This window comes from Kogia breviceps, chromosome 19 (assembly GCF_026419965.1).
Source record: "Kogia breviceps isolate mKogBre1 chromosome 19, mKogBre1 haplotype 1, whole genome shotgun sequence".
Classification (NCBI taxonomy): Eukaryota; Metazoa; Chordata; class Mammalia; order Artiodactyla; family Physeteridae; genus Kogia; species Kogia breviceps.
The window spans coordinates 7,884,436-7,898,903 of record NC_081328.1 but is presented as its reverse complement, the minus strand read 5'-3'; the positions used below and the strand labels follow the sequence as shown (position 1 = coordinate 7,898,903).

At 56.1% G+C, this 14,468-nt stretch overlaps 1 protein-coding gene across 3 annotated transcripts; it reads left to right on the top strand.

The window, feature by feature from the left end:
- Positions 1-2,534: 2,534 nt before the first annotated feature.
- On the top strand, positions 2,535-14,468 carry ARHGEF15 (Rho guanine nucleotide exchange factor 15). Of its 3 annotated transcripts, XM_059047501.2 has the most exons (18): positions 2,535-2,635; positions 2,712-2,815; positions 3,153-3,182; positions 4,520-5,178; positions 5,441-5,773; positions 6,037-6,091; positions 6,940-6,989; positions 7,101-7,312; positions 7,441-7,601; positions 7,768-7,920; positions 8,055-8,184; positions 9,525-9,599; positions 9,702-9,794; positions 9,883-10,043; positions 10,127-10,279; positions 10,442-10,524; positions 10,635-10,739; positions 12,452-14,468. In XM_059047501.2, exons 4-18 carry the CDS (start codon positions 4,569-4,571, stop codon positions 12,601-12,603), a joined length of 2,526 nt encoding a protein of 841 aa, XP_058903484.1. In that variant the 5' UTR covers positions 2,535-2,635; positions 2,712-2,815; positions 3,153-3,182; positions 4,520-4,568; the 3' UTR covers positions 12,604-14,468. The 3 variants fall into 3 exon arrangements, with proteins under 3 accessions (XP_058903484.1, XP_066876933.1, XP_066876935.1); XM_067020832.1 differs by lacking the exons at positions 2,712-2,815; positions 3,153-3,182; XM_067020834.1 differs by lacking the exons at positions 2,535-2,635; positions 2,712-2,815 and having other exon boundaries at positions 3,142-3,182; positions 4,467-5,178.

Genomic DNA, 14,468 nt, shown 5'->3' with positions numbered 1-14,468 from the left:
GGTAGAAAAAGAGAAAACTTTTGCTTTGTTGGGGTGGTGGAAGAATGTATCATTATATTAAACATCTTCTGGGACTTCCCTGGTGGCGCAATGGTTAAGAATCCACCTGCCAATGCATGGGACAGGGGTGGTTCGAATTCTGGTCCGGGAAGATCCCACATGCCGCGGAGCAACTAAGCCCGTGCACCACAACTACTGAGTCCGAGTGCCGCAACTACTGAAGCCTGCGCACCTAGAGCCCGTGCTCCGCAACAAGAGAAGCCACCACAATGAGAAGCCTGTGCACCACGATGAAGAGTAGCCCCCGCTCGCTGCAACTAGAGAAAGCCTGTGTGCAGCAACAAAGACCCAACACAGCCATAAATAAATAAATAAATTTATAAAACTAAATAAATAAATAAAATAAAAATCTTCAGTACCTTTGCAGAAATATTTGTACAATAAATAAAAGATGTTTGTGCAAAAATAATCTGGCACATATCACATGATACAATTTTCAGACCTAAGTTTCTTTTCGGAATGAGATGGGGCATAAATAGACGGTGATTTGTATAGATCTGAAATGTCATGCTTTTCATCTTTGTGGTTGCTTTGAGCAGGGGGCCCAATGGAACCTCTTTGTCAGGAGTGTTAGAACATTCTCAGTGTAGCTCCAGCGAACTTTAGTTCCCCCAAAACATGCTATCCTGCCTTTGGGAGCAGAGGAAGTCTCTCCCCACCAGGCAGGCAGGTGAAAAGCCTTCAGGTGGGGTCTCTGATAAGGACAGAGAGAGGACAAGGAAATAAGCTCAGACGAGCCAGGAAGGACATGTAAAGGTGCATGGGTGGCCCAGCCCACCTAATTCTTCTTTTTGTGCCCATACCCCCATGCAGAGCTGGGGTGGTTCATGTAGTACCAAGTGCTAACATGTCTGCAGCCAACAACCAGCACTTTGGGGTTAGTTATCTTTTTACTTATTTTTCTTTTTGGCTGTGCTGTGCAGCTTGTGGGATCTTCCTTCCCCAACCAAGGACGGAACCCGTGCGCTAGGCAGTGAAAGTGTGGAGTCCTAACCACTGGACTGCCAGGGAAGTCCCAGTTATCTTTTTAAATGTTATTTTTGTAAGTAGTAAAACTAATAAAGACATTCCTATTTTAGTAAAAACAAAAAACAGGATTTGTTTGGCTACACACGTGTATCTAGCTTTCTTGATAGGGTCTCTGAGGCACTCTTGTAGAGATTTCCTCTCCCTGGAAGCCGAAAAGGATCTAGAGGTGAGGGCTGGGAGATTGGGTGTCTGGTCCGGGTGTGTGTGTGTGTGTGTGTGTGTGTGAGAGAGAGAGAGAGAGAGAGAGAGAGAGAGAGAGAGAGAGAGAGATGGGAAACTGGTGGGATCAACAGAATTATGGAAATGGTCTGTAGGAAAGGAGAGCCAGGGGAGAAGTGAGTGGGCTGTGGGAAGGATTCAACTCTGTTCAATTCATCAAAATGTTAAACACCTCCCTCTTATTATGTGCCTGAACTTGTTCCAGAATTTTAGGGTTTTTCAGTGAACAAAACAGATAAAGATCACGCCTCCAGGAAGCTTACTTTCTTCTTTTTAAAATGTCATCATTTATTTATTGACAGGAAGCTTACTTTCTAATGTGTATGTAGGATATACATACTATGTCAATTTAATAGTAACACACCATATGCTATGTTATAAGGCATGATTGCTATGGGAAAAAAGGCAGGTCAGGAATTTGGTGTGATGCAATTTTAAAGCGTGGTAGGGCAGCCTCACTGAGAAGGTGATATCTGAGAAATGAGGTGAGGGAATCTTTCATGGGGATGTCTTGGGAAGGGGGTCTCCAGGCAGAAGACACAGCCAATGCAAAGGCCCTGGGGCAGGAATGTGCCTCAGAGGAGAGGTTTAGGTTCATTGTTGGACCTTGTCTTTTACTCTGGACTTTGTCTTTTACTCTGAGGAAAAATGAGTTGAAACATATGTTTTATCCCAGTTTTCTGGCTTTTCGTCTTAGTGTCTTGTTTGGAGTGTGTGTGTGTGTGTATATGTGAGAAAGTCTGGGAAAAGCAGGCACCTGGGCGTGGGCAAAGGCCCCCTGAGTTCCTAACTCCCTTGCATCTTCCTCTCATTACCCTACTTCCCAGGCTGGGGTGTCGCTCATTCCACCCCCTCAGTTGTTTTTATGACACACTCTGAGCCCTGGGAACTCAGCTCTTCTATCACAGAGCAAATTAGAGGTGAGAGGGACCCCTGCCCACTGCCCCCGCCCCCAGGGGTACTGATTCCCAGCCAATCAACATCAAAGCCTCCCAGGGGGACAGGGAGAGTGGGGGGCTGGGACCCTGAGAGACAGGGACTGAGAAGGGGGAGCAGGCAGGGGGCCCAGCAAAGGGCATATCCACCTGGGGTGCACGGAGATCTCACACCGACCCCTTGGTCCACTACACACACACACACACACTCGCCTGACACAATGGCCGGGTGGGGCTGAGGAACTGGCTTCCTCTGCGGAGATCTCAATCTGGGCCCTCAGGTCCCGCCCCAGAAACACAGGAACAGACCATCAGAGACCCGGCCCCGCGTTCCTTGCTCCAAGGGGCAGGCAGGACAGGCTGAAAATAGAAATCGCTTCAAAAAGATAAAGGTAAATTTAGGGAGGGGGAAACCGGGGTGGGCGGTGGGGTCCCTTGGTGTGAAATAATGGGCTGACTCACCCCCAGGGGACAGGTTGGATGCAAAAGGGACAGGCTGTCATGCGAGGTGTGGACGAGATGGTCAGACATGCCGTCGAGGGACACACACCCCATCCCTCAGCCACCCAGAGGTGTCTGGAGCCCATGCCCTCCCGCCAGCCCGGCCGGTGCCATTGCCACCCTGTCCTCACCCCCAGCCCTGTCCACCCCCGGCCGCTGTCCACACAGCAATGCGGACCCAGGACAGAACGTGCACATACAACGTGCACAAACAGCCCACTCTGCACGGCTGTGTTTCATCCTTTCCCCAGACTCTGTTATCCTCCGAAACCCGGCATTCGGGGTCCCTCACATCTTCCAGAGCCCCAGTGTGCGCATGTGGAGTGTGGTGTGGTTTGTTGGGGGGGGGGGTGTCCGGTTGGGAGGAGGATCCGATTCCTGTTTCCTGCCCCTACTCACTCGGCCCAGGAGGTGACCGAGAGTGGAGAGGCCTCGAGGGTGAGTGCTTGGGCCGAGTACCTGGATCCCTGCGAGAGGCCTGAGTGGGGGGCGGGGGAAGGAAGTTAGGGCAGGTACCTGAGGGGGGCAGGGATCTCTGAGTGGGGCAAGGCTGGGGAGGAGCTGGCCAGCTGGCGAGGCTACTGCCCGGGGTCACCTAAGGAGCTTCCTGCCAGAACACAGAGGCCATTGAGCTGCAAGACTCCCAGCCTACAGCTCCCAGCCCCCACCCTGCATCATTTCTCAAAAACCAATCTGGGGCCTGGAGGGATCTGACTCTCCTGCTGACTCCACAGGGGAGTTTGGGGGCACCAGGTCTCCCAGCCCGGACCTCGCTGCCTTCTCAGGATTACAGCGCCTTCCCGGTGGGAGGAAGTGAGCCCAGGCCCCAGCGTCTTGGCCCCATTGGTCCTCACCTTTAGTCTGGCCTCCTGACCACCCTCTAGGCATCCTGGCAGGACCCAGGCTTCCACCGGGGCGTCTCTCCGGGACCAGGTGGGGGGCTGGGAGATAGGCAGGGATGAGGATGGGGCAGGAGAGACCATGCCGGGGCCTCCTGGTCTCTTGGGGTCAGAGGCTCCAGGAATCTTCATGGCAGGAAAAGGAGACTAAAAATAATCCGGAAAGGGAGAGTCCGGAGAGAGGAACTGGGAAATGGGGGTGGAGGGCCCGTTGGAGCAGGGAAATAGTGATGCATCCCTCACGGCCCAGGCACGGGCGGGCGCGCAGGGGGACGCACACCGCACGTACGCCCCACACGACGGCACGGAACACACACACCCTTGCAGCCCCATCTCACACAGCACACCAGGCACGCCGTGTACTCCACTCTCCCACTGCGTACTCGCGTGTAACAGATACACTCTGAAACCCAGCATCCAACACCCCGTTCATGCAGCACTAGAAACACACCATGTCCACTCACGCTTAAACCACACACACAAACCTCCACGGCACACACTACAGACACAAAACACAATGACTCAGGTAGACACGTAGCGGCTCTACCGGCACACCCCATTTCCCTTACTGATCCAGTTCTCTTGCACCCCTCCCCCAGCCTGGGTCTCTACCCAGGTGCCCCAACTCTGGCCTCACTGTCCCCTCTGGCCTGATTGGGGCAGCAGAGGCTGAAAGACAGAGCGCAATGGAGGCTGCGGGTGCTAAGGAGGGGTGAGAGGTAAAGGGAGAAGACAGTGGAAATGGGAAGAGAGGAAGTGTACCCGCCTTCCCTCCTGACTCTGAAATCTTGGCTCATTTACTTGCAAACATTTCTGCTCACAGGCCTCAGTCTACTCGTGGGCACTAAGGGTCTCTCTTCCCGCCCCTCTTCTCAGGGGATGACTCCAGCAGTGTACCCCACTCCTTGGAAGAGCTCAGAGGAAGATGTCAGCTCAGTCTCTTCCTGCAGCAACACCCCCTACCCAGAAGCCCCCTCGGATCATCCGGCCCCGCCCCCCTTCTCGCCCCCGGGCTGCCCAGTCGCCGGGGGCCCACCACAACGGCTCCTCTCCACAAGAACCTCCCCTCACTGCCAACGAGGCACCAACCCTGATGTGCACCCCCATCTTCTGGGAGCCCCCAGCCTCGTCCCTCAAGCCCCCAGCCCTTCTGCCCCCGTCAGCTTCTAAAGCCAGCCTCAACTCCCAGACTACCCCGGACTCGCCTTCCGGCACCCCCAGCCCAGTGTCCCGGCGCTCCATCTCCCCAGAACCTGCTCCCCAGTCTCCAGTGCCCCCACCCAAACCCTCCGGGTCACCCCAAACAGCTCTGCCCCTGCTCCACTCGACCTGGGCCCCTGGCCAGGATGGCTCTGCCTCGGCCACAGGCACCGTGCGGAGACTGGCTGGCAGGTTCGAATGGGGGGCTGAAGGCAGGGTCCAGGCTCCCGATGCCCCGGAGCCGGGTCCTCCAGGGGCACTGGATGTGAATGGGGAGAGAGAGACTGCCCAGGGCATCCTCGCTGGGAGTGGGTCCCAGCAGAACGGCACTCCAGGTAAGCCCGGGCTGGCTCAATCCAGCTCCTCTTCTTTGTTGTCAGGGCTTTAAGATTGGGTACTTTAAAGGGGCTACTTTTTAAAAACTGGATTCCATGTTTGGAAAATCTGCTTTTCAGATTTCGGGGGGTTTGAAGAGAGTCAGGGTAGAGGTGATAGATGCCTAGGGCTGACCTCCACGTTCCTGCTGCTGGGCAGGTTAAGGGAAGGGAGGAGGCCTGGGGAGGGTGGGTGTCCTAAGGACGCCCCCGTCTCCCACAGATGCGGCGCTGGCCTGCCCTCCCTGCTGCCCTTGTGTCTGCCACGTAGCCCGGCCCGGCCTGGAGCTCCGATGGGTGCCACAGGGGGGCTGTGAGGACGGCCCCAGGGCCCCCTGCCGGGCCTCCCCACTGCGGACCTCCCGCTCCCGCCCCAGCCCTCCAAGCCTCAGCCAGCCCCCCGTCGTCCTCACGTCCTACCGCTCCACTGCCGAGCGCAAACTCCTGCCACCCCTCAAGCCCCCCAAACCAACTCGGGTCAGACAGGACACCACCAGCTCTGGGGACGCCCCACAGCCAGATCTCGACCTGCCCTCCGAAGATGGAATCCAAACAGGTACAGGGCCCCCGGGGAGCGGACCTGGGGGCTGGGAAGGAGCCTCTGGGCCGCACCGGGTGGAGGTGGAGCATTCTGAACGCCAACTCCCTACAACCCCCAGCAGGCCCTGGGCTTCTTGTTCCTCCACCAGCTGCTGCTCTGGGACTGACCGGAGTTGTAGTTTTTATAGTAACGGTCTCTGCTGGGTGGGAGTCAGGAGTCCTGGGCTGGGGATCCTGGAGGCTTGCTCTCTCTCCCTCCTCTCTGGATTCTCTCTCTAGGGGACAGTCCCGATGGCGCCCCTCAGAACAATCCTCCAGCCACCACGGAGGGCAGGTACCGAACACTCCCACCCTTATTCCTACCTGAGAGTAGACTAACCTTCGGGTCCACCTGAATCCCACCCCCACAAGTGTGCAGTGAAGAAGGCCTAGGCCTCTAGGGACAAGCAGGGCCGGTTTCTAATGCCAGCTTTGTCCCTTATCAGCTGTGTGACCTTATACAAGTCACTTAACCTTTCTGGGTCTCAGCCTCCTCACCTGTGAAACGGGGGTAAACATACCAAATACTTCATGAAGTTGTTGGGGTCTGATACTGGTGACGAGCCAGGGCCATAATAAACCATTTTAGTTCCCCCACTTTGAGCTTCTATCGAAATTACTGTCTGCGGACCCATGTATCAACCGGGAACATCTCTCCTGTGTCATCTGGGCCTGTTAATCATTTCACCACCATTATCAGAGTTAATCTGAGGCCATCCATTTATTCAACAAACATTTACTGGAGTTTATTCTCCCGGGCTTTTACTTTGGGTGAAAGGGTGCGTGGCGGTGCCGATGACCAGAACAGAGCAGGGAGGTGTAAGAGCCGGGTTTGCCCATGTTGAGTTGTACCGAGGCACCCATAGGACATTCCAGACAATGGTCATTCCATGAGAGCCCTGGAGATGGAGGCTTGGAAGTGACTGGGGCACAGTAGTTGAGACGGCAGGAATGGATGGGGCCCACTTAGTACAGGGCCTCACATACAACAGGCACATAGAACGATCCGGGGTTTGGCCACAGTCCCTGCACACAACCCGCACGCAGGTCGTGTACCCCCTTACACTGACCCGTGAGGAGCACCCCCGGAGGTGTGCGCCGGCGCTGGTTCTGACGGGACTCCCTCCCTTTCTGCTTCCCCAGGGAGGATGAGGAGCTGCAGGAGCACAACTGGGAACTGCCCCTGCAGGACGGTGAGCCTCTGGACCGGGGTGGGGGGGCTCCCTGCTGAGGCCACCAAGCCAAGCGGTGGGCAAGGGTTCCGGGGCCCTGGACTTCACTGATGTGCGACATCTGCTCTCCAGAACCCCTGTACCAGACCTATCGCGCAGCCGTGCTGTCAGAGGAGCTGTGGGGGGTCAGTGAGGATGGGGGACCCTCTTCAGCAAATCCTGGGGAAGCTCCCCCCTTCGCCCGGCCCCCCGGACCTCGCAACACGCTGTGGCAGGAGCTTCCGGCTGTGCGAGCCAGCGGCCTCCTGGACACCCTCGGCCCCCAGGAGAGGCGCATGCAGGAGGTGGACGCACCTGGGGTCTGGCGCGGCGGGGGGTGGGGTGGGGGCGTGGGGAGGAGCCCGGCACCCGGCGCCTGGGCTGCCCGGGAGCTGGGCTTTCCACTCCGGCCGCAGCTGCTCTTCGTCCTCAGAGCCTGTTCGAGGTGGTGACGTCCGAGGCCTCGTACCTGCGCTCCCTGCGGCTGCTGACCGACACCTTTGTGCTGAGCCAGGCGCTCCGGGACACGCTCACCCCCCGGGATCACCACACCCTCTTCTCCAACGTGCAGCGCGTCCAGGGAGTCAGTGAGCGGTCAGTGGGGCCGCCGCCTCCCCTCCCCGCAAAGCGGGCCTCGGGAGGAAGCACTCCTGTCTCCGGGCCTCCCCTCCAGGGCCCACTTAGTGCCCAGCTCTTCCCTCCAGAAGCCGGGACATCTGGCTCTCTGCCCCCCTCCATTGCTTGTCGCCCACTCCCCCAGGTTTCTAGGGAAGTTACTGTCCCGTGTGCGCGCTTCCCCCCACATCAGCGACCTGTGCGACGTGGTGCACGCCCACGCCGTGGGGCCTTTCTCCGTGTACGTGGATTACGTGCGGAACCAGCAGTATCAGGAGGAGACGTACAGCCGCCTGATGTGAGCGTCCCAGGGGCGGGGCCACGTCACCAGGGCTGGCGGGAGATGGGGAGCAGGGTCGGGGTCCAGGCCAGGGCAGGTTGCGGGGAGATCGGGGCCTCGAGGCCGACGCCAGCCTGCGCCTGCTTCTACAGGGACACGAACGTGCGCTTCTCCGCGGAGCTGCGGCGGCTGCAGAGCCTCCCCAAGTGCCAGCGGCTCCCGCTGCCGTCTTTCCTGCTGCTGCCCTTTCAGCGCATCACGCGGCTCCGCATGCTGCTGCAGGTGCCCGTCCTGCCTTAGGCCCTTTTCGGCCCCACCAGCCCCGTTGGAGAGCTCTCTCCAGGGGCCTCCTGCCCCGCCATCTCCATTTCCCACCCCACCACAGACACAAGGATCCCCTAAGTCAGGTCTCCTAATCGGGGCCTCTCCATCCAGGACCCACCAAACTCTACCTGGAGCTACCCAAACGTTTCCAGGAGCCGTCTGGGTGCAGGAAAAGAGCCTCTGGCTAGAGACCTGAATTCTAGATTTAGCTCTGCCACTGACTGGTTGAGCGACCTTGGGCAAGTCCCTTTCTCTTTCCGGGTCTCAGGGGGAATGTGGTGAGTGGTCTTTGAGGTCCTCTCAGTCCTGTCTGACCGTATGCCTTCCCAGTGGAGTGATATCACCCTCGAGGCAAAAACTTGTTCTTTGGTGGGGGCGAAAAAATCTTCACTATTCCAATGGTTTGTGGTACTCCAAAGGGCCAGCGTGTATAAATAGCTATACAGTATATTTGTGGTATTAAAATTTGATGGGGGTGGGGGGAACAATTAGGGAAAAAATGTCTAAAAAGACTGCTTAGTGGGTTGATCCTGAAAAAAGGGGTGAGAAACACTCTTCTGTTGCAGAGTAGAAACTTCTCCCTAAACTAGGTCGCCTGATGTGGGGATCTCAGTGTGAAGAGTCCTCAACCACATCATCAGTGCCCTTGTCTTATTCAGCTTTATATATCCCCAGTGTAGACAATAACAACAACATAATAATGATGATATTAATCATAATAGCTAAACAACTCTTGAGTGTCTGTTCTAGACATGGTTCTAAGTGCAATACGCTCGCTTAACCTTACCAACGACTATGTGAGGGTAGAAACTATTATTGACCCCACTTTATAGATGAGGAAACTGAGGCTCAGAGAGGTTAAATAACTTGCCACAGGTCACACAGATAATAATTGATGGAGACAAACTTTAAATCCAGGCACTCTTAACCCCACGCTATATTCTTTGTACTAATAACCGTGGCTAATAATTATTAAAATAATAGCAACCCTCTTTTCAGCATTTACTATGTCCCAAAGACTATGCTACATACTTTACATACATTTGCTTGCAGAATCCTCACAACAATGCTAATGGTATGGAAGGTGGGAGTTATCCCCATTTTACAGATGGGGTAACTGAGACTCAGAGAGGTAACCTGACTTGCTCAGGGTTAATGCAGACAGCGAGTGGTGAGGCTGGTCCCCCAGCCCTGTGAACCCCCAAATGCCAAGCCAGGCAGGGGCCTCTGAGCTGCAGCCCCTCTGAATCCCAGAGCCACAGAGCAGGGGCCCAATTACCCTTCTTCCTCGTCCCCAGAATATCCTGCGCCAGACAGAGGAGGGGTCCAGCCGCCAGGAGAATGCCCAGAAGGCTCTGGGTGCTGTCAGCAAGGTTGGAGGGGGATGCTGGGGCTGGAGGAGGTGAGGAGGCGGTAGGGAGGAGTGGAAGGGGTGGAAGGGAGTAGGGGTGGGTGACTTGGCTCCCCTTACCCAGATCATTGAGCGGTGCAGCGCCGAGGTGGGGCGCATGAAGCAGACAGAGGAGCTGATCCGGCTCACGCAGAGGCTGCGCTTCCACAAAGTCAAGGTTAGATCCTGCCCAGGCTTCCTGCTTCCCTTCGGCCATGGTGCTGGTGCTGCAGGGAAGTCAGAACCTCCTCCCTGCCTCCTCACAGGCCCTGCCCCTGGTCTCCTGGTCCAGGCGCCTGGAGTTGCAGGGGGAGCTGACTGAGTTAGGATGCAGAAGGGGGGGTGTGCTCTTTGCCTCCCGCCCCCGCTTCACCCCCCTCTGCCTGCTGCTCTTCAGTGACCTGCTACTCATCACTCAGCCCAAGAGGTGCGTCTCAGGGAGGGAGGGAGCCCAGGCAGGATTCCAGCTGGACCTCTGCTCTCCCTCTGAACTTCCTCTTCCCTGGACAGTGGGCAGCGGCTACAGGTTCTGGACTATGCCCATCGCTCCCTGGTCCAGGCCCAGCAGGTCCCGGACCCATCTGGACCACCTACGTTCCGCCTCTCCCTTCTCAGCAACCACCAGGGCCGCCCCACCCACCGGCTACTCCAAGCTTCATCCCTGTGAGTTGCGTCTCCTTCAGAAAACACCCTGGGGACCCTCACTGGACCTCTCCGAGTCCACCACCCTCCTCCCTAATCCCTCTCTCCTCCGAAGCCCCTGCCTAACTAACCCCCAGGAGGATCTCCCGGGCCAACTGTGCCCCTTCCCTATATTCCCACCAGATCAGATATGCAGCGCTGGCTGGGAGCCTTCCCCACGCCAGGCCCCCTTCCCTGCTCCCCGGGCACCATCTATGAGGACTGTGGTAAGTGTTCCCTAGAGGGGAGGAGGGAAGGAAAAGGGAGTCTTCAGGGGAACATGGGGAGAAGCTGAAAAGAGTCTGGATCCCACTGTAATGCCACCCACCCCGACCAGACTGTTCCCAGGAACTCTGTTCAGAGACTTCCACACCTGCCAAGACTGAGGGACGGAATCTGGAGTCCAGGGCTCCCCACAAGCACCTACACAAGAGCCCCGAAGGTGAGAGATTCTTTTACTTATTCATTCAATAAGTATTTCTTAAGCACCCGTGAGGTGGCACTGCCTGCCCTCGGCACCAGACACGCAGATGTTCCTGCCCTGCTGGACGATACGTTCTAGTGGAGGAGGAACAATAGGGAATAAACAAGATAAATAAGTAACATATAGGGCTTCCCTGGTGGCGCAGTGGTTGAGAGTCCGCCTGCCGATGCAGGAGACACGGGTTCGTGCCCTGGTCCGGGAAGATCCCACGTGCCGCGGAGCAACTAAGCCCGTGAGCCATGGCCGCTGAGCCTGTGCGTCCGGAGCCTGTGCTCCGCAGCGGGAGAGGCCACAGCAGTGAGAGGCCCGCATACCGAGAAAAAAAAAAAAAAAAAGTAACATATATACAATGGAGTATTACTCAGCCATAAAAAGAAACGAAATTGAGTTATCTGTAGTGGGGTGGATGGACCTAGAGTCTGTCATACAGAGTGAAGTATGTCAGAAAGAGAAAAACAAATACCGTATGCTAACGCATGCATATAGACTCTAAAAAAAAAAAATGGTTCTGACGAACCTAGGGGCAGGACAGGAATAAAGATGCAGACAGAGCATGGACTTGAGGACACGGGGAGGGGGAAGGGTAAGCTGGGACGAAGTGAGAGAGTGGCAGGGACATATATACACTAGCAAACGTAAAATAGACAGCTAGTGGGAAGCAGCCGCACAGCGCGGGGAGATCAGCTCGGTGCTTTGTGACCACCTAGAGGCGTGGGATAGGGAGGGTGGGAGGGAGACGCAAGAGGGAGGGGATGTGGGGATATACGTACACATAGAGCTGATTCACTTTGTTGTACAGCAGAAACTAACACCACGTGGTAAAGCAATTATGCTCCGATAAAGATGTTTAAAAAAAAAAAAAGATAAGTAAGTAAACTGTACTGCCTGAAGGTGGTGAGTGCTGTGGGAAAACGCAAGTGGAGCAGAGTCAAGGGGGTCAGGAGTCCCAGGGTTGGGTAGGCTTACGTGTTTAATAAGTAGGGAGGTCGAGGTGGACCTTGTTGAGGAGGCGCCGTGTGAGCAGTGACTTGGTGGAGGTGAGGAGTTCAGGCACGTGGTGTCTGAGGGGAAGAGTGGCCCAGAGGGAGGCAGGAGTCAGGCTCGTGTGTCTGAGGAGCAGTAAGGAAGCCAGTGTGGCTAGAGGGAGTGAGGAAAACAGGGAGAAGCAGATGACGTCATAGGGGTAACGGGGACCAGATCACGTGGGTCCTCGTAGGTTCCTGTAAGGAGTCTGGCTCTCACTCTGAGTGAGATGGGCCATCAACGCAGGGCTTGACAGAGGAGGGAGCCCGATCCTCTTTTCTTTTTTGTCTTTAACTTTTAATTTTATATTGCAGTATAGCCTATTAACAATGTCGTGATAGTTCCACGTGCGCAGCAAAGCAACTCGGCCGTACATATACATGGATCCATTCTCCCCCAAACTCCCCTCCCGTCCAGGCTGCCACGTAACACTGAGCAGGACCCCGACCCTCTTTGATGTTGATGCTTCCTCCACCTCAGTGGAGGAAAAGGGCCACCCGGTGGCCCTTTTACCAATTCGCCAAGGCTTCTCCACTAATCCCCGCACCTGCCATGACCTTCAGGCATTAGACCCCACTGGGCCTCCTCTCCGTCCCGACCTGCCCCCACCCCCGGTCCCACTTACGCCCTTGTCTCTCTTTCCCCAGGCTGGCTGAAGGGGCTTCCTGGGGCCTTCCCTTCCCAGTTGGTGTGTGAAGTCACCGGGGAACACGAAAGGAGGAAGCACCTTCGTCAGCACCAGAGGCTCCTGGAGGCTGTTGGGCCCTCTTCAGTCTCCCCCAGTGCCCCCCAACCCTAATGCAGGCCGGGGGGGACGGGGTGGCGGCACAAGTTGGCAGCCTGGCACAGAGGAGACAAAGCGCATCCAACCATTGGATTTGCTGTCAGTGGAAACCCTACCTCAGTGGCAACCAATAGGGACCAAGCTTCAAGACTGGGCAGCCAATGAAAACAGGGCCATCTGAGCCCATGCACGAGGGAGAATCAAGATGGGTTGAGTGGATTGCCAGCGGAGACAGAGGCTCAGTGCAGAGTGGCCAGTGGGTGCTGAGCTGACTGAACCTCTGGCTAGTGAGTATCCCAGCTATGCTCACAGCCAAGAAAGAGGAAGCTAGGTCAGTGCAGCTAAAAGAGGGCTGCACTGGAGATGAAGTCCTAGGATAAAATAGCCAACAGCAGGGACACATCCAGCCAAAGAAGAGACCAGTAGGAACTCTGCTTGGTGCTATAGCAACGACCGTCTTGCCTTTTGAGTCTGGGACGTATTAGATTCCATTCCCGGGGTGCCTCCTGTGTCCTCTTAAGCCAATTCCTCTCTTCTAGAAGAATCCAGAGTGTTTGTCTCAGAGAACCTGTGTGTGTGTGTGCATATGTCTGTATATGTATCAAGGAAGGTGATTCTGCTGAATATGATGTGTGTGCGGTCTTGCCCCCTTCCCAGATGATTGAATCCTCTATTTCTCCCCTTACTCCCCATTTTTCCTATTAGTCTCCTCAGGAAAGACACTAGGTCTGAGCTCCAGAGGACAATGTGCTGGGTGTGGCTGGCAGCCAGAGGCCAGAGCTGGGGATGAGAGGCCTGGGTTCTGGGTCTCTTGGAGGCCAGGGTTCCATGACAGTTGGAGGATGATATTGTGGAGCAGCCAAGCAGCCTGGCAGAGGAGTCCAAGGGGCTGAAGATGGCCAGTAACTGGGGTCCGAGGCCTCCTGAAGCCTGCAGGCCCTTCTCCTTGCCCAAAGCTTGGCCTTCATAATCCCTGCCTGCAGATCTTCCAACCTGAACTATAACCAGCCATTCAGCCTCAGCGTCGGGCTGCAGACTGGTTCTGGGTCCCAGGGTTGAGTGAAGAAACAGGAGCTGTGGATCTCGGGCCAGCTGAGCCTCTAGGGCTTTCTTGCCTTCATCCTGGTCCTTTCACAGAAACACTGGGCCAAGCAGTGGGGAGAGAACAGAGAACCAGCATTATTGCCTAATCCCACCCAGAGCATCTGCTTCCAGATGAGAAACTGCCCCCGCACGATGCCAGAAGGAGGTGAGGAATGGAGACAGAGCGGAGCAGACAGTTGCTGGCAGGTGGGGGCCCGGGCCTGGCACAAGGCTGTCCCTGAGCGAAGCCATCACACCTTCCCTTCAGCTCATGCATGGCAACTTGCCCAGGACAGAAACTGCCACGCTGACCACTGGAGGTGCAAGGACTCTGGGAGACTGAGAGGGAGAAAGGCACTGGCATTTGGCATGTCCATGACTTTGGAGATTCACCTAGCACAGTGCCCGACATACGAGAAACCCTCCATAAATGGTGGAGCTGCATTGAGGCTCTCCTGGGAGCATGTGCTTAAAGGAGCAGTGGTTTCCAAATGTGACTTTATTAGGGGGGAGGGGCTGGTTGAAAAGGGATCCTTTGAGAGCAGGGGTCAACTCTGCTGGGAACTGGGGCTTGGAGACCAGCTGCAAGGTGTGTTGGCTCACTCACAGCTCCTGAGGGATCTATGGCGGTGTGATGGGAGGAGGGTTGCAGATGCTGAAGCAGAGAGCTGCTGCAGGTTGGGGAAGAGGACAGGCAGAGCCAGATATGGATGGGGCTCTGGCAGGGGATGAAGATGCAGCAAGAAGGACACAAAGGGCAATCAGTCAGCAATAAAGATCCTTTACTGACCAGCCAA